Source organism: Somniosus microcephalus, chromosome 6, assembly GCF_052327205.1.
Source record: "Somniosus microcephalus isolate GS21.2 chromosome 6, FLI_Smic_1.0, whole genome shotgun sequence".
In the NCBI taxonomy this organism is placed as follows: Eukaryota; Metazoa; Chordata; class Chondrichthyes; order Squaliformes; family Somniosidae; genus Somniosus; species Somniosus microcephalus.
The window spans coordinates 3,669,572-3,686,576 of NC_140992.1; the positions used below are offsets into that span (position 1 = coordinate 3,669,572).

Sequence of the window (17,005 nt, forward strand, 5' to 3'; positions counted from 1 at the left end):
AGGTACAGCACGGGTTAGATACAGAGTAAAGCTCCCTCTACACTGTCCCATCAAACACTCCCAGGGCAGGTACAGCACGGGTTAGATACAGAGTAAAGCTCCCTCTACACTGTCCCATCAAACACTCCCAGGGCAGGTACAGCACGGGTTAGATACAGAGTAAAGCCCCCTCTACACTGTCCCATCAAACACTCCCAGGGCAGGTACAGCACAGGTTAGATACAGAGTAAAGCTCCCGCTACACTGTCCCATCAAACACTCCCAGGGCAGGTACAGCACGGGTTAGATACAGAGTAAAGCTCCCTCTACACTGTCCCATCAAATACTCCCAGGGCAGGTACAGCACGGGTTAGATACAGAGTAAAGCTCCCTCTACACTGTCCCATCAAATACTCCCAGGGCAGGTACAGCACGGGTTAGATACAGAGTAAAGCTCCCTCTACACTGTCCCATCAAACACTCCCAGTGTAGTGTACGTAACCGTTCCACCTTTAAGAGAACTATTTTAAGAGTTGCATTACTTTATCTTGGCTGCTGTATACTGTAATACCGGTGGTGACCACACCGGTATATAAGTGCTGTGTAATGACTTATTGGGCAGTTCCGCCCTGACCTTCGACTAGTAAAGAGCTGTTAAATTTACTCTTGTGGTCTGTGTATTAATTCTCAATATAACACACAGACTTAACAGTGGCGACGAGTACGATCTTACCCTGCGGCAGAGATACATCCAAGGCAGTTTAACGGGCGTCGAGAAGAGGCATCCGCCCTCATCATTCTGCTGAGAGAAGACTCGAGTCTGCAGAGCACAGGAAGAATTCTGACACGAAGCCTTCCATCAGCAACAGGCAGTGATCATCCCTTCTATCACGGTGGTGGGTAAGCCGATCAGCGACGAGCAGCAAGTCGGCCACGTTGACTGTGAGTAGGGGAGAAAATAACAAAAAAAACGGAGGATATAAGGGCGGAGAACTCGACCATGGCCGGGGAAAAGAGCCGGACAGAAGTCGGGGCCAGAGGCGCTGAGACTGGGGCAGCGTAAGGCACGGAAGCCGCGGTGAATGCAAACGCAGCCGGTGTGAGAGACCGGGCTACAAGTGGGCTGGGAGACGCAACAGCGTCGAGAGAGAGCTCGACCGCGACCGGTGAAAAAGGCCGGGCAGCTACCGAGGCCGCGAGGCGCAGCGACCGGGTCAGCGTAAGGCGCGGGAGAAAATAAAAACAATAAAAAAACCGCGGAGAACTCGGCCGCAGCCGGGGGGGGAAAGGACCGGGCTGCAAGAGGGGCTGGGAAGCACGATTCGAGAACCGCTGGGGAGGGCGAACGCAGCAATATGGCAATCGCCATTACAGCCAGCGGGGGAGAAAGGCAAACGTGAAGGCGCGGGAGAAAATAAAAAAAAAAAAACCGCGGAGAACTCAGCCGCAGCCGGGGGGGGAAAGGACCGGACTGCAAGAGGGGCTGGGAGGTACGATTTGAAAACCGCTGGGGAGGGCGAACGCAGCAATACGGCAATCGCCATTACAGCCAGCGGGGGAGAAAGGCAAACACGGGAAGCCGCCATTTTCGTAGGCGGGAGAAGAAGACAAGCGCGGGAAACCGCCATTTTGTAAAAAAAAAAAAAAAAAAATAATTCTTTGTTTCTCAAGAAGATTGCGAGGATGCCTAAGCGTGGTAACATCAATGATTTCAATCCCGATGTTGAAGATTGGGCCACGTATGTAGAACACATAGAGATATATTGTAAGGCAAATAAAATATCAAATGAAGATAAAGCACTAACCTTACTAAACTCAATGGGTGCGAAGACATACGGGCTATTGAAGCATCTTCTATCACCAGCTAAACCGGCGGATCAAACTTTCGCTAATATTGTTGCTGTCCTGAAGAATCATTTGAACCCCACACCACTGATGTTAGCGGAACGATTTAAATTTTATGTGAGAACGCAACTGAAAGAGGAAAGCAACGCGGAGTACTTAATTGAACTGCGTAAGCTAGCGAAATACTGCCAGTTTGGGGAAAGCCTGACAGAGGCACTGAGAGACAAATTCGTGTGTGGATTGTCGAAAGAAGGAACCCAAAAGCGGCTGCTTGAAGAGAATGATCTTACACTTGATAAGGCTGTCACTATTGCAGCATCGCACGAAGCCGCAGCGAGAGGCACGGCAGAAATGCAGCTGAAGGCAGCGTAGATCAAATGGCTTTGGGTACAACGAAATGTTATCGTTGTGGAAAGACAACACACGATCAGAACCAATGCTGGTTTAAAAACCAGGAATGTAGAAAATGTGGCAAGCTTGGTCACATAGCTAAAGTATGCCGGTCAGGAAAGAAGACCAGCAACAAAAAGTCACCGCAGGAAAAGTGCAGAAAGGTACATAAGGTGGCTGAGAAGAGTTCGGATGAACAGAATTCGGATTCAGACTCCAACAGCAAGGAACTGGGTAGTCTGAGAATTCACAATGTGAGTAAGGAAGCTGACTGACAAACTATCTGGGTTACACTGCAGATAGCAGGAGTCCACGTGAAGATGGAATTGGACACCGGATCGGCGTTGACGGTCATGAATAAGCAAGATTACAAAAAGGTTATTCACACATATTCCCCTACGGGATACGGAGATAGTATTGCAGACATACACGGGGCAAAGAGTATACCCCATCGGAAAGATAAAAGTCAAGGTGGTGCACAAGGGCAAAGAACACCAAGGAATGGACATATGTGTACTACCTGAGGGAGGTCCACCACTTCTGGGACGGGAGTGGATCAGGAAAATAAATATGGACTGGCACTCCCTAAAAGCAATAACGGTAGATTCCGGAAAGAAAAAAAATGTCAAACCTGCACGATTGTCCAGAATATTGGATGAGGGCATATGCAGCAGTGACAGTGATAAAGCAGAGAGTGAGAACTCGGTGAAGACAATCAGCTCAGACTCTGGAACTGATGATGGTAAGACCAGCCCATGTGCAAAAGACAAGTCTAAAATGGACTTGCAGACTAATGATGGAAAAACGAAGGGGTGCATAAATGCTTCAGAAGAGAACAAAGTATCAGAACAGAATTTCACTGAACAACAACAACATAGTTTGACAGAGAATTCTGAGTCTGTCCAGTCTACAGACATGCACATTTCTGAGGAACACCGGGCTCGAACTCAACTCAATTTCAAACTACAACAGCAATTAGAACAAATGATTCGCCGTTTTGAGCAAGAGATGAATGCAAAGAAAAAGTTCTTTGACACAGAGTGGGAGAATCTGGAAAGACAGCAGAAGCAGCTGATTGAGAAAATGGAACAGGAACACACAAACCGTCGGCGCGATGAGGCCAAACGAATCAAAGCTGAGCAAGAAAGGGAATATGTCAAATTCATCGATCAGTTGAAAGCTAAGAAGAAAGAGCACCCTTTTGTGAGCAGTGTCAGCAGTAATAAGCCACTCAGGGAATTGGTGGCAGAGGCAAAAACTGAAGATGCTGCAGAGATCAAGTTTGTTGCTGAAAGCGCTACTTCCAGAGCTTTGCTTCGAATTAAAGAATTGCCAGTTAAAATTGTGAAACCCTTAAGAGAGAAGATTGGCATGGAGGAACATCGTGTCATTTTCGAATGCAAGGTTTCCAGGCCAAATGCTGCTGTCAAATGGTATTACAAAGACAAAGAGATTCATCCCAGTAATAAATATGAGATTGTGAGTGAAGATGTGTACAGGAAGCTCGTTATTAATAATGTCGCTTTTGAAGATGAAGGCAACTACATGTGCGATGCCATAGATGACCAAAGCCCAGCAAAGTTATATGTAGAAGAGCAATCAATTGCCATCATTAAACCCAGATGTGATGTGGAAGTGACAGAGCCAGGTGACGCCATTCTTGAGTGTGAGCTTTCAGTTGCTGACGTGAAGCCTCCAAAATGGATACTAAATGGTGAAATTCTTCATGCTTCTGAAGATGTGCACATTGAGCATCGTGGCACTATTCATCGTCTCACTCTGAAAAAAACTTGTAAGATAACCGGCTTGCTGCAGTTTATCGCAGGGAAATCAAAATCTGAGGCGAGGCTGACCATTAAAGAGCCTCTGTCAAAGGTAGTCCAAGAACTGCAGAACATTACAGTGGAAGAGAAGCATTCTGCTACTTTGAGCTGTGAGTTTACACCTACTTCCAAGATGGTCAGATGGTACAAAGACCAGAGCTTAATCGAATCTTCTGACCGATACAAATTTAAACAAAATAAGAATGTGATAGAACTTACCATTACAAATCTCACACCCAAAGACTCTGGTGAATATAGCTGCAAATCAAGTAATGCACAGACCACAGCCACACTCACAGTTGAAGCTCCAAAACATTTGGAGGACGTAGATACTGAGGAGGACAGCAATCTAGTATATTCATGTGAGTTGTCCCATGATGATGAAGATGATGACTCATCTGAACCATTATCACCCCTACCAGGTCACGCACGTGGTCCCTCCGAACTGAGCCAAATCAGTCTGGAAGCAGAAAAACTTCCCAAGGTACTCGAGCCTTTAGAAGTCAACAATGCTGGTTCTGAAGTTACGAAAATTCAAGCTGTTAAGTCCAGTGAAGGACTATTAGATGAGTCACCCCAGCAACGAAAACCTACTACACCACCGAAAACTACTACGCCACCAAGGCGCTATCCGGACCGAGTCAGGAGGCGCAGCCTCAGAGACTGAATCTGTGAACTGTTCTTACATGAAGTTGTGTATATATGTTATGATGTTATGTTTAATGGGAATATATACTGTTAACCTAAAAAGGGAGGATTGTAGTGTATGTAACCGTTCCACCTTTAAGAGAACTATTTTAAGGGTTGCACTACTTTATCTTGGCTGCTGTATACTGTAATACCGGTGGTGACCACACCGGTATATAAGTGCTGTGTAATGATTTATTGGGCAGTTCCGCCCTGACCTTCGACTAGTAAAGACCTGTTAAATTTACTCTTGTGGTCTGTGTAGTAATTCTCAATATAACACACAGACTTAACACCCAGGGCAGGTACAGCACGGGTTAGATACAGAGTAAAGCTCCCTCTACACTGTCCCATCAAACACTCCCAGGGCAGGTGCAGCACAGGTTAGATACAGAGTAAAGCTCCCTCTACACTGTCCCATCAAACACTCCCAGGGCAGATACAGCACGGGTTAGATACAGAGTAAAGCTCCCTCGACACTGTCCCATCAAACACTCCCAGGGCAGGTACAGCACGGGTTAGATACAGAGTAAAGCTCCCTCTACACTGTCCCATCAAACACTCCCAGGGCAGGTACAGCACGGGTTAGATACAGAGTAAAGCTCCCTCTACACTGTCCCATCAAACACTCCCAGGGCAGGTACAGCACGGGTTAGATACAGAGTAAAGCTCCCTCTACACTGTCCCATCAAACACTCCCAGGGCAGGTACAGCACGGGTTAGATACAGAGTAAAGCTCCCTCTACACTGTCCCATCAAACATTACCAGGGCAGGTACAGCACGGGTTAGATACAGAGTAAAGCTCCCTCTACACTGTCCCATCAAACACTCCCAGGGCAGGTACAGCACGGGTTAGATACAGAGTAAAGCTCCCTCTACACTGTCCCATCAAACATTACCAGGGCAGGTACAGCATGGGTTAGATACAGAGTAAAGCTCCCTCTACACTGTCCCATCAAACACTCCCAGGGCAGGTACAGCATGGGTTAGATATAGAGTAAAGCTCCCTCTACACTGTCCCATCAAACACTCCCAGGGCAGGTACAGCACGGGTTAGATACAGAGTAAAGCTCCCTCTACACTGTCCCATCAAACACTCCCAGGGCAGGTACAGCACGGGTTAGATACAGAGTAAAGCTCCCTCTACACTGTCCCATCAAACATTACCAGGGCAGGTACAGCATGGGTTAGATACAGAGTAAAGCTCCCTCTACACTGTCTCATCAAACACTCCCAGGGCAGGTACAGCACGGGTTAGATACAGAGTAAAGCTCCCTCTACACTGTCCCCATCAAACACTCCCGGGCAGGTACAGCACGGGTTAGATACAGAGTAAAGCTCCCTCTACACTGTCCCATCAAACACTCCCAGGGCAGGTACAACACGGGTTAGATACAGAGTAAAGCTCCCTCTGCACTGTCCCATCAAACACTCCCAGGACAGGTACAGCACGGGTTAGATACAGAGTAAAGCTCCCTCTACACTGTCCCATCAAACACTCCCAGGGCAGGTACAGCACGGGTTAGATACAGAGTAAAGCTCCCTCTACACTGTCCCATCAAACACTCCCAGGGCAGGTACAGCACGGGTTAGATACAGAGTAAAGCTCCCTCTACACTGTCCCATCAAACACTCCCAGGGCAGGTACAGCACGGGTTAGATACAGAGTAAAGCTCCCTCTACACTGTCCCATCAAACACTCCCAGGGCAGGTACAACATGGGTTAGATACAGAGTAAAGCTCCCTCTACACTGTCCCATCAAACACTCCCAGGGCAGGTACAGCACGGGTTAGATACAGAGTAAAGCTCCCTCTACACTGCCCCATCACACACTCCCAGGGCAGGTACAGCACGGGTTAGATACAGAGTAAAGCTCCCTCTGCACTGTCCCATCAAACACTCCCAGGACAGGTACAGCACGGGTTAGATACAGAGTAAAGCTCCCTCTACACTGTCCCATCAAACACTCCCAGGGCAGATACAGCACGGGTTAGATACAGAGTAAAGCTCCCTCTACACTGTCCCATCAAACACTCCCAGGGCAGGTACAGCACAGGGTTAGATACAGAGTAAAGCTCCCTCTACACTGTCCCATCAAACACTCCCAGGGCAGGTACAGCACAGGGTTAGATACTGAGCAAAGCTCCCTCTACACTGTCCCATCAAACACTCCCAGGGCAGGTACAGCACGGGTTAGATACAGAGTAAAGCTCCCTCTACACTGTCCCCATCAAACACTCCCAGAGTTTCGAGGCGTTGGACCAGCTGATGGAAATGCAGTAGACCATTACCTGATCTCTCTTGCCGGGACAGTGGGGGCAGACATCAATGGGGACTTTTCGTGATTTCCTTTATCCACGGCTAACGGGGAAGCTCCTCCATTGTGACTGATGTTTGAATTTCCACCGGCTTTGTTGCTAAGCGTGCTCCCCCACTCAACTAACCCATGCAGGAAGGGGATTGGAGCAATCAAAATATTGGAGAGTGGGACTGTCTACGCCTGTTACAGGCGACACACAGGTCAGAACCAACAGACTGACGACCCCCACCACACTCCGCCCCACCGCTTGCTGATTGGTTGAAGTGTAAAGCACTTACCGGATCCAAGTACGGGAATCCCAGCTCGCTGCTGACTGACAGGAGAATCTCTTTCTCCAGCTGATAGCGCTCCATGTACCAAACAAGGTCCTGCACAGCACAGAGACAGGCAGCTCATTAACCTGCTATAACATCATATACTCGTGTCAGCTTCCCTTCTTAGCATTCTCGTCCGTCCGAGTCAGAATGTCGTGGGTTCGAGTCCCACTACAGAGACATGAGCATATCGTCCAGGCTGACACTGCAGTGCAGTACTGAGTGAGCGCCGCACTGTCGGAGGGGCACTCCTGAGGGAGCCCCGCACTGTCGGAGGGGCAGTACTGAGGGAGTGCCGCACTGTGGGAGGGGCAGTACTGAGTGAGCGCCGCACTGTCGGAGGGGCACTCCTGAGGGAGCCCCGCACTGTCGGAGGGGCAGTACTGAGGGAGCCCCGCACTGTCAGAGGGGCAGTACTGAGGGAGCGCCGTACTATCGGAGGGGCAGTGCTGAGGGAGCGCCGCACTGTAGCAGGGGCAGTACTGAGGGAGCGCCGCACTGTTGGCTGGGCAGTACTGAGGGAGCGCCGCACTGTCAGAGGGGCAGTACTGAGGGAGGGCCGCACTGTCGGAGGGGCAGTACTGAGGGAGTGCCGCACTGTCGGAGGGGCAGTACTGAGGGAGCGCCGCACTGTCGGAGAGGCAGTACTGAGGGAGCGCCGCACTGTCGGAGGGGCAGTACTGAGGGAGCGCCGCGCTGTCGGAGGGGCAGTACTGAGGGAGCGCCGCGCTGTCGGAGGGGCAGTACTGAGGGAGCGCCGCGCTGTCGGAGGGGCAGTACTGAGGGAGCGCCGCACTGTCAGAGGGGCAGTACTGAGGGAGCGCCGCACTGTCGGAGGGGCAGTACTGAGGGAGCGCCGTGCTGTCGGAGGGGCAGTACTGAGGGAGTGCAGCACTGTCGGAGGGGCGGTACTGAGGGAGTGGTGCACTGTCGGACGGTCAGTACTGAGGGAGCGCCGCACTGTCGGAGGGGCAGTACTGAGGGAGCGCCACGCTGTCGGAGGGGCAGTACTGAGGGAGCGCCGCGCTGTCGGAGGGGCGGTACTGAGGGAGTGGTGCACTGTCGGACGGTCGGTACTGAGGGAGCGCCGCACTGTCGGAGGGGCAGTACTGAGGGAGGGCCGCACTGTCGGAGGGGCAGTACTGAGGGAGCGCCGCCCTGTCGGAGGGGCAGTACTGAGGGAGCGCCGCACTGTCGGAGGGGCAGTACTGAGGGAGTGCTGCACTGTCGGAGGGGCACTCCTGAGGGAGCCCCGCACTGTCGGAGGGGCAGTACTGAGGGAGCGCCGCACTGTAGGAGGGGCAGTACTGAGGGAGCGCCGCACTGTCGGAGGGGCAGTACTGAGGGAGTGCAGCACTGTCGGCGGGGCGGTACTGAGGGAGCGCCGCACTGTCGGAGGGGCAGTACTGAGGGAGCGCCGCACTGTCGGAGGGGCAGTACTGAGGGAGCGCTGCCCTGTCGGAGGGGCAGTACTGAGGGAGCGCCACACTGTCGGAGGGGCAGTACTGAGGGAGCGCCGCACTGTCGGAGGGGCAGTACTGAGGGAGCGCCGCACTGTCGGAGGGGCAGTACTGAGGGAGCGCCGCACTGTCGGAGGGGCAGTACTGAGGGAGCGCTGCACTGTCGGAGGGGCAGTACTGAGGGAGGGCCGCACTGTCGGAGGGGCAGTACTGAGGGAGTGCCGCACTGTCGGAGGGGCAGTACTGAGGGAGCGCCGCCCTGTCGGAGGGGCAGTACTGAGGGAGCGCCGCACTGTCGGAGGGGCAGTACTGAGGGAGTGCTGCACTGTCGGAGGGGCACTCCTGAGGGAGCCCCGCACTGTCGGAGGGGCAGTACTGAGGGAGCGCCGCACTGTAGGAGGGGCAGTACTGAGGGAGCGCCGCACTGTCGGAGGGGCAGTACTGAGGGAGTGCAGCACTGTCGGCGGGGCGGTACTGAGGGAGCGCCGCACTGTCGGAGGGGCAGTACTGAGGGAGCGCCGCACTGTCGGAGGGGCAGTACTGAGGGAGCGCTGCCCTGTCGGAGGGGCAGTACTGAGGGAGCGCCGCACTGTCGGAGGGGCAGTACTGAGGGAGTGCTGCACTGTCGGAGGGGCAGTACTGAGGGAGCGCCGCACTGTCGGAGGGGCAGTACTGAGGGAGCGCCGCACTGTCGGAGGGGCAGTACTGAGGGAGCGCCGCACTGTCGGAGGGGCAGTACTGAGGGAGCGCCGCACTGTCGGAGGGGCAGTACTGAGGGTGTGCTGCACTGTCGGAGGGGCAGCACTGAGGGAATGCCGCACTGTCAGAGGGGCAGTACTGAGGGAGCGCCGCACTGTCGGAGGGGCAGCACTGAGGGAGTGCTGCACTGTCAGAGGGGCAGTACTGAGGGAGCGCTGCAGTGTCAGTGGTGCCGTCTTTCAGATGAGACGTTAAACCGAGGCCTCGTCTGCTCTCTCAGGTGGGTGCAAAAGATCCCACAGGGACCGAGGGGGGAACCGAGGGAGGGACTGAGGGGGGGACCGAGGGAGGGACGGAGGGGGGGACCGAGGGTGGGACGGAGGGGGGGACCGAGGGTGGGACTGAGGGAGGGACGGAGGGAGAGACTGAGGCTGGGACGGAGGGAGAGACCGAGGGAGGGACTGAGGGAGAGACTGAGGGAGGGACTGAGGGAGAAACTGAGGAAGGGACTGAGGGAGAGACTGAGGGAGGGACTGAAGGAGAGACTGAGGGAGAGACTGAGGGAGAGACTGAGGGAGGGACCGAGGGAGGGACCGAGGGAGGGACTTAGGGGGGACTAAGTGGCGACGGAGGGAGGGACGGAGCAGGGACTGAGGGAGGGACTGAGGGAGACACGGAGGGAGGGACCGAGGGGGGGACCGAGGGGGGGACGGAGGGAGGGACGGAGGGGGGTCTAAGGGAGGGACTGAGTGGGGACCGAGGGAGGGACGGAGGGGGGGGACTGAGGGAGGGACTGAGGGAGGGACTGAGGGGGATGGAGGGAGGGACGGAGGGGGGGACGGAGGGAGGGACGGAGGGAGGGACTGAGGGGGGACTGAGGGAGGGACAGAGGGGGGACAGAGGGGGGACTGAGGGAGGGACTGAGGGAGGGACTGAGGGAGAGGCGGAGGGGGTCTGAGGGTGGATGGAGGGAGGGACGGAGGGGGGCTAAGGGAGGGACTGAGCGGGGACTGAGGGAGAGACGGAGGGAGGGACGGAGGGGGGCTAAGGGAGGGACTGAGGGGGGACTGACGGAGAGCCAGAGGGAGGGACTGAGGGAGGGACTGAGGGAGGGACCGAGGAGGAGACTGAGGGAGGGACTGAGGGAGAGATGGTGCGGGGACTGAGGGAGGGACTGAGGGGGGTTCCCAGACAAGCGGTGCCCAGACACACACCCTACAGCTGGAGTGACTGCATAGAGATCAGGAGTGAAAACCGGGCTGATTTTTTTATTCCTTCCCCTGATCCAGAGGTGCTGAGGCTAATAGTGCGGGCCCCGGGAGGAGAGGGCGGGCCCCGGGAGGAGAGGGCGGGCCCCGGGATGAAGCCTGGGGCTGTAAACGGACAGATGGCTGACACATGCTGAAGATAACTCACTTGGCGAGCGGTGATTTGCTCCGTATTCAGCTGATCCTGCAGTGCACTCTGGTAGTAATCCAAGTTTTCTAGCATGGCTTCGTCCGTCGGTCGGATCAGTAAATAGGATTTGGTGGTTTCCAACGCCTTCTCATAATTATCAACTGGAGAGAGAGAGAGGGAGAGAGAGAGACAGTGAGAGAGGGAGAGACAGAGACAGAGAGAGGCAGAGAGAGACAGAGAGAGAGACAGAGAGAGAGAGAGACAGAGAGAGAGAGAGAGAGAGACAGGGAGAGAGAGAGACAGGGAGAGAGAGAGACAGGGAGAGAGAGACAGAGAGAGAGAGAGAGACAGAGAGAGAGACAGAGAGAGACAGAGAGAGAGACAGAGAGAGAGACAGAGAGAGAGACAGAGAGAGACAACACTCCATTAAAACAACTCCCAGGGACACACATCCAGCGCTCTGCCACCTTCACACATCTGAAGCCTCTTTTGGGACCCTTTAACTCCGACTGTTTAATAACGACCCATATCAATATATAAAAAAATTCATTCTGGGGATGTGGGCGTAGCTGGCGAGGCCGCCATTTATTGCCCATCCCTAGTTGCCCTGAGAAGGTGGTGGTGATCCGCCTTCTTCAACCGCTGGTCGTCTTTTAATACAATGGACTGGCCGCTTCCGAGGGCAGTTAAGAGTCAACCACTGGAGTCACATATAGACCCAGACCGGGTAAAGATGGCAGGTGCAAGGGCCCAGTCCCACAGGGCACCGGGGGAAGGGCCCAGTCCCACAGGGCACCGGGGGAAGGGCCCAGTCCCACAGGGCACCGGGGGAAGGGCCGAGTCCCACAGGGCACCGGGGGAAGGGCCCAGTCCCACAGGGCAGGACACCGGGGGAAGGGCCCAGTCCCACAGGGCACCGGGGGAAGGGCCGAGTCCCACAGGGCACCGGGGGAAGGGCCCAGTCCCACAGGGCAGGACACCGGGGGAAGGGCCCAGTCCCACAGGGCACCGGGGGAAGGGCCCAGTCCCACAGGGCACCGGGGGAAGGGCCGAGTCCCACAGGGCACCGGGGGAAGGGCCCAGTCCCACATGACACCAGGAGAAGGGCCCAGTCCCACAGGGCACCGGGGGAAGGGCCCAGTCCCACAGGGCAGGACACCGGGGGAAGGGCCCAGTCCCACAGGGCACCGGGGGAAGGGCCCAGTCCCACAGGACACCGGGGGAAGGGCCCAGTCCCACAGGGCACCGGGGGAAGGGCCCAGTCCCACAGGACACCGGGGGAAGGGCCCAGTCCCACAGGGCAGGACACCGGGGGAAGGGCCCAGTCCCACAGGGCACCGGGGGAAGGGCCCAGTCCCACAGGGCACCGGGGGAAGGGCCCAGTCCCACAGGGCACCGGGGGAAGGGCCCAGTCCCACAGGGCACCGGGGGAAGGGCCCAGTCCCACAGGGCACCGGGGGAAGGGCCCAGTCCCACAGGGCACCGGGGGAAGGGCCCAGTCCCACAGGACACCGGGGGAAGGGCCCAGTCCCACAGGGCACCGGGGGAAGGGCCGAGTCCCACAGGGCACCGGGGGAAGGGCCCAGTCCCACAGGGCAGCGGGGGAAGGGCCGAGTCCCACAGGGCACCGGGGGAAGGGCCCAGTCCCACAGGACACCGGGGGAAGGGCCCAGTCCCACAGGACACCGGGGGAAGGGCCCAGTCCCACAGGGCAGGACACCGGGGGAAGGGCCCAGTCACACAGGGCACCGGGGGAAGGGCCCAGTCCCACAGGGCACCGGGGGAAGGGCCCAGTCCCACAGGACACCGGGGGAAGGGCCCAGTCCCACAGGGCAGGACACCGGGGGAAGGGCCCAGTCCCACAGGACACCGGGGGAAGGGCCCAGTCCCACAGGGCACCGGGGGAAGGGCCCAGTCCCACAGGGCACCGGGGGAAGGGCCCAGTCCCACAGGGCACCGGGGGCAGGGCCCAGTCCCACAGGGCACCGGGGGAAGGGCCCAGTCCCACAGGGCACCGGGGGAAGGGCCCAGTCCCACAGGGCACCGGGGGAAGGGCCCAGTCCCACAGGACACCGGGGGAAGGGCCCGGTCCCACAGGGCACCGGGGGAAGGGCCCAGTCCCACAGGGCAGGGCACCGGGGGAAGGGCCCAGTCCCACAGGGCACCGGGGGAAGGGCCCAGTCCCACAGGGCACCAGGGGAAGGGCCCAGTCCCACAGGACACCGGGGGAAGGGCCCAGTCCCACAGGGCACCGGGGGAAGGGCCCAGTCCCACAGGACACCGGGGGAAGGGCCCAGTCCCACAGGGCAGGACACCGGGGGAAGGGCCCAGTCCCACAGGGCACCGGGGGAAGGGCCCAGTCCCACAGGGCACCGGGGGAAGGGCCCAGTCCCACAGGGCACCGGGGGAAGGGCCCAGTCCCACAGGGCACCGGGGGAAGGGCCCAGTCCCACAGGACACCGGGGGAAGGGCCCAGTCCCACAGGGCACCGGGGGAAGGGCCGAGTCCCACAGGGCACCGGGGGAAGGGCCCAGTCCCACAGGGCAGCGGGGGAAGGGCCGAGTCCCACAGGGCACCGGGGGAAGGGCCCAGTCCCACATGACACCAGGAGAAGGGCCCAGTCCCACAGGACACCGGGGGAAGGGCCCAGTCCCACAGGGCAGGACACCGGGGGAAGGGCCCAGTCCCACAGGGCACCGGGGGAAGGGCCCAGTCCCACAGGGCACCGGGGGAAGGGCCCAGTCCCACAGGACACCGGGGGAAGGGCCCAGTCCCACAGGGCAGGACACCGGGGGAAGGGCCCAGTCCCACAGGGCACCGGGGGAAGGGCCCAGTCCCACAGGGCACCGGGGGAAGGGCCCAGTCCCACAGGGCACCGGGGGCAGGGCCCAGTCCCACAGGGCACCGGGGGAAGGGCCCAGTCCCACAGGGCACCGGGGGAAGGGCCCAGTCCCACAGGGCACCGGGGGAAGGGCCCAGTCCCACAGGACACCGGGGGAAGGGCCCGGTCCCACAGGGCACCGGGGGAAGGGCCCAGTCCCACAGGGCAGGGCACCGGGGGAAGGGCCCAGTCCCACAGGGCACCGGGGGAAGGGCCCAGTCCCACAGGGCACCAGGGGAAGGGCCCAGTCCCACAGGACACCGGGGGAAGGGCCCAGTCCCACAGGGCACCGGGGGAAGGGCCCGGTCCCACAGGGCACTGGGGGAAGGGCCCAGTCCCACAGGGCACCGGGGGAAGGGCCGAGTCCCACAGGGCACCGGGGGAAGGGCCCAGTCCCACAGGGCAGGACACCGGGGGAAGGGCCCAGTCCCACAGGGCACCGGGGGAAGGGCCGAGTCCCACAGGGCACCGGGGGAAGGGCCCAGTCCCACAGGGCAGGACACCGGGGGAAGGGCCCAGTCCCACAGGGCACCGGGGGAAGGGCCCAGTCCCACAGGGCACCGGGGGAAGGGCCGAGTCCCACAGGGCACCGGGGGAAGGGCCCAGTCCCACATGACACCAGGAGAAGGGCCCAGTCCCACAGGGCACCGGGGGAAGGGCCCAGTCCCACAGGGCAGGACACCGGGGGAAGGGCCCAGTCCCACAGGGCACCGGGGGAAGGGCCCAGTCCCACAGGACACCGGGGGAAGGGCCCAGTCCCACAGGGCACCGGGGGAAGGGCCCAGTCCCACAGGACACCGGGGGAAGGGCCCAGTCCCACAGGGCAGGACACCGGGGGAAGGGCCCAGTCCCACAGGGCACCGGGGGAAGGGCCCAGTCCCACAGGGCACCGGGGGAAGGGCCCAGTCCCACAGGGCACCGGGGGAAGGGCCCAGTCCCACAGGGCACCGGGGGAAGGGCCCAGTCCCACAGGGCACCGGGGGAAGGGCCCAGTCCCACAGGGCACCGGGGGAAGGGCCCAGTCCCACAGGACACCGGGGGAAGGGCCCAGTCCCACAGGGCACCGGGGGAAGGGCCGAGTCCCACAGGGCACCGGGGGAAGGGCCCAGTCCCACAGGGCAGCGGGGGAAGGGCCGAGTCCCACAGGGCACCGGGGGAAGGGCCCAGTCCCACAGGACACCGGGGGAAGGGCCCAGTCCCACAGGGCAGGACACCGGGGGAAGGGCCCAGTCACACAGGGCACCGGGGGAAGGGCCCAGTCCCACAGGGCACCGGGGGAAGGGCCCAGTCCCACAGGACACCGGGGGAAGGGCCCAGTCCCACAGGGCAGGACACCGGGGGAAGGGCCCAGTCCCACAGGGCACCGGGGGAAGGGCCCAGTCCCACAGGGCACCGGGGGAAGGGCCCAGTCCCACAGGGCACCGGGGGCAGGGCCCAGTCCCACAGGGCACCGGGGGAAGGGCCCAGTCCCACAGGGCACCGGGGGAAGGGCCCAGTCCCACAGGGCACCGGGGGAAGGGCCCAGTCCCACAGGACACCGGGGGAAGGGCCCGGTCCCACAGGGCACCGGGGGAAGGGCCCAGTCCCACAGGGCAGGGCACCGGGGGAAGGGCCCAGTCCCACAAGGCACCGGGGGAAGGGCCCAGTCCCACAGGGCACCGGGGGAAGGGCCCAGTCCCACAGGACACCGGGGGAAGGGCCCGGTCCCACAGGGCACCGGGGGAAGGGCCCAGTCCCACAGGGCAGGACACCGGGGGAAGGGCCCAGTCCCACAGGGCACCGGGGGAAGGGCCCAGTCCCACAGGGCACCGGGGGAAGGGCCCAGTCCCATAGGGCACCGGGGGAAGGGCCCAGTCCCACAGGGCACCGGGGGAAGGGCCCAGTCCCACAGGACACCGGGGGAAGGGCCCAGTCCCACAGGGCACCGGGGGAAGGGCCGAGTCCCACAGGGCACCGGGGGAAGGGCCCAGTCCCACAGGGCAGCGGGGGAAGGGCCGAGTCCCACAGGGCACCGGGGGAAGGGCCCAGTCCCACATGACACCAGGAGAAGGGCCCAGTCCCACAGGACACCGGGGGAAGGGCCCAGTCCCACAGGGCAGGACACCGGGGGAAGGGCCCAGTCCCACAGGGCACCAGGGGAAGGGCACAGTCCCACAGGGCACCAGGGGAAGGGCCCAGTCCCACAGGGCACCGGGGGAAGGGCCCAGTCCCACAGGACACCGGGGGAAGGGCCCAGTCCCACAGGGCAGGACACCGGGGGAAGGGCCCAGTCCCACAGGGCACCGGGGGAAGGGCCCAGTCCCACAGGGCACCGGGGGAAGGGCCCAGTCCCACAGGGCACCGGGGGCAGGGCCCGGTCCCACAGGGCACCGGGGGAAGGGCCCAGTCCCACAGGGCACCGGGGGAAGGGCCCAGTCCCACAGGGCACCGGGGGAAGGGCCCAGTCCCACAGGACACCGGGGGAAGGGCCCGGTCCCACAGGGCACCGGGGGAAGGGCCCAGTCCCACAGGGCAGGGCACCGGGGGAAGGGCCCAGTCCCACAGGGCACCGGGGGAAGGGCCCAGTCCCACAGGGCACCAGGGGAAGGGCCCAGTCCACAGGACACCGGGGGAAGGGCCCAGTCCACAGGGCACCGGGGGAAGGGCCCGGTCCACAGGACACCGGGGGAAGGGCCCAGTCCACAGGACACCGGGGGAAGGGCCCAGTCCACAGGGCACCGGGGGAAGGGCCCGGTCCCACAGGGCACTGGGGGAAGGGCCCAGTCCCACAGGGCACCGGGGGAAGGGCCCAGTCCCACAGGGCACCGGGGGAAGGGCCCGGTCCCACAGGGCACCGGGGGAAGGGCCCAGTCCCACAGGACACCAGGGGAAGGGCCCAGTCCCACAGGACACCGGGGGAAGGGCCCAGACTCACAGGGCACCGGGGGAAGGGCCCAGTCCCACAGTGCACCGGGGGAAGGGCCCAGTCCCACAGGACACCGGGGGAAGGGCCCAGTCCCACAGTGCACCGGGGGAAGGGCCCAGTCCCACAGGACACCGGGGGAAGGGCCCAGACTCACAGGGCACCGGGGGAAGGGCCCAGTCCCACAGGACACCGGGGGAAGGGCCCAGACTCACAGGGCACCGGGGGAAGGGCCCAGTCCCACAGGGCACCGGGGGAAGGGCCCAGACTCACAGGGCACCGGGGGAAGGGCCCAGTCCCACAGG

At 60.4% G+C, this 17,005-nt stretch overlaps 1 protein-coding gene across 1 annotated transcript in view; it reads right to left on the bottom strand.

The window, feature by feature from the left end:
* Window positions 1–17,005, bottom strand: part of LOC147115372 (prolyl 3-hydroxylase 2-like) — a 271,320-nt gene that overhangs the window by 47,649 nt on the left and 206,666 nt on the right. The window contains 2 exon segments of the mRNA XM_085989637.1: window positions 7,325–7,414; window positions 10,936–11,078. Of these exon segments, the coding sequence (XP_085845763.1) occupies window positions 7,325–7,414; window positions 10,936–11,078 (233 nt within the window).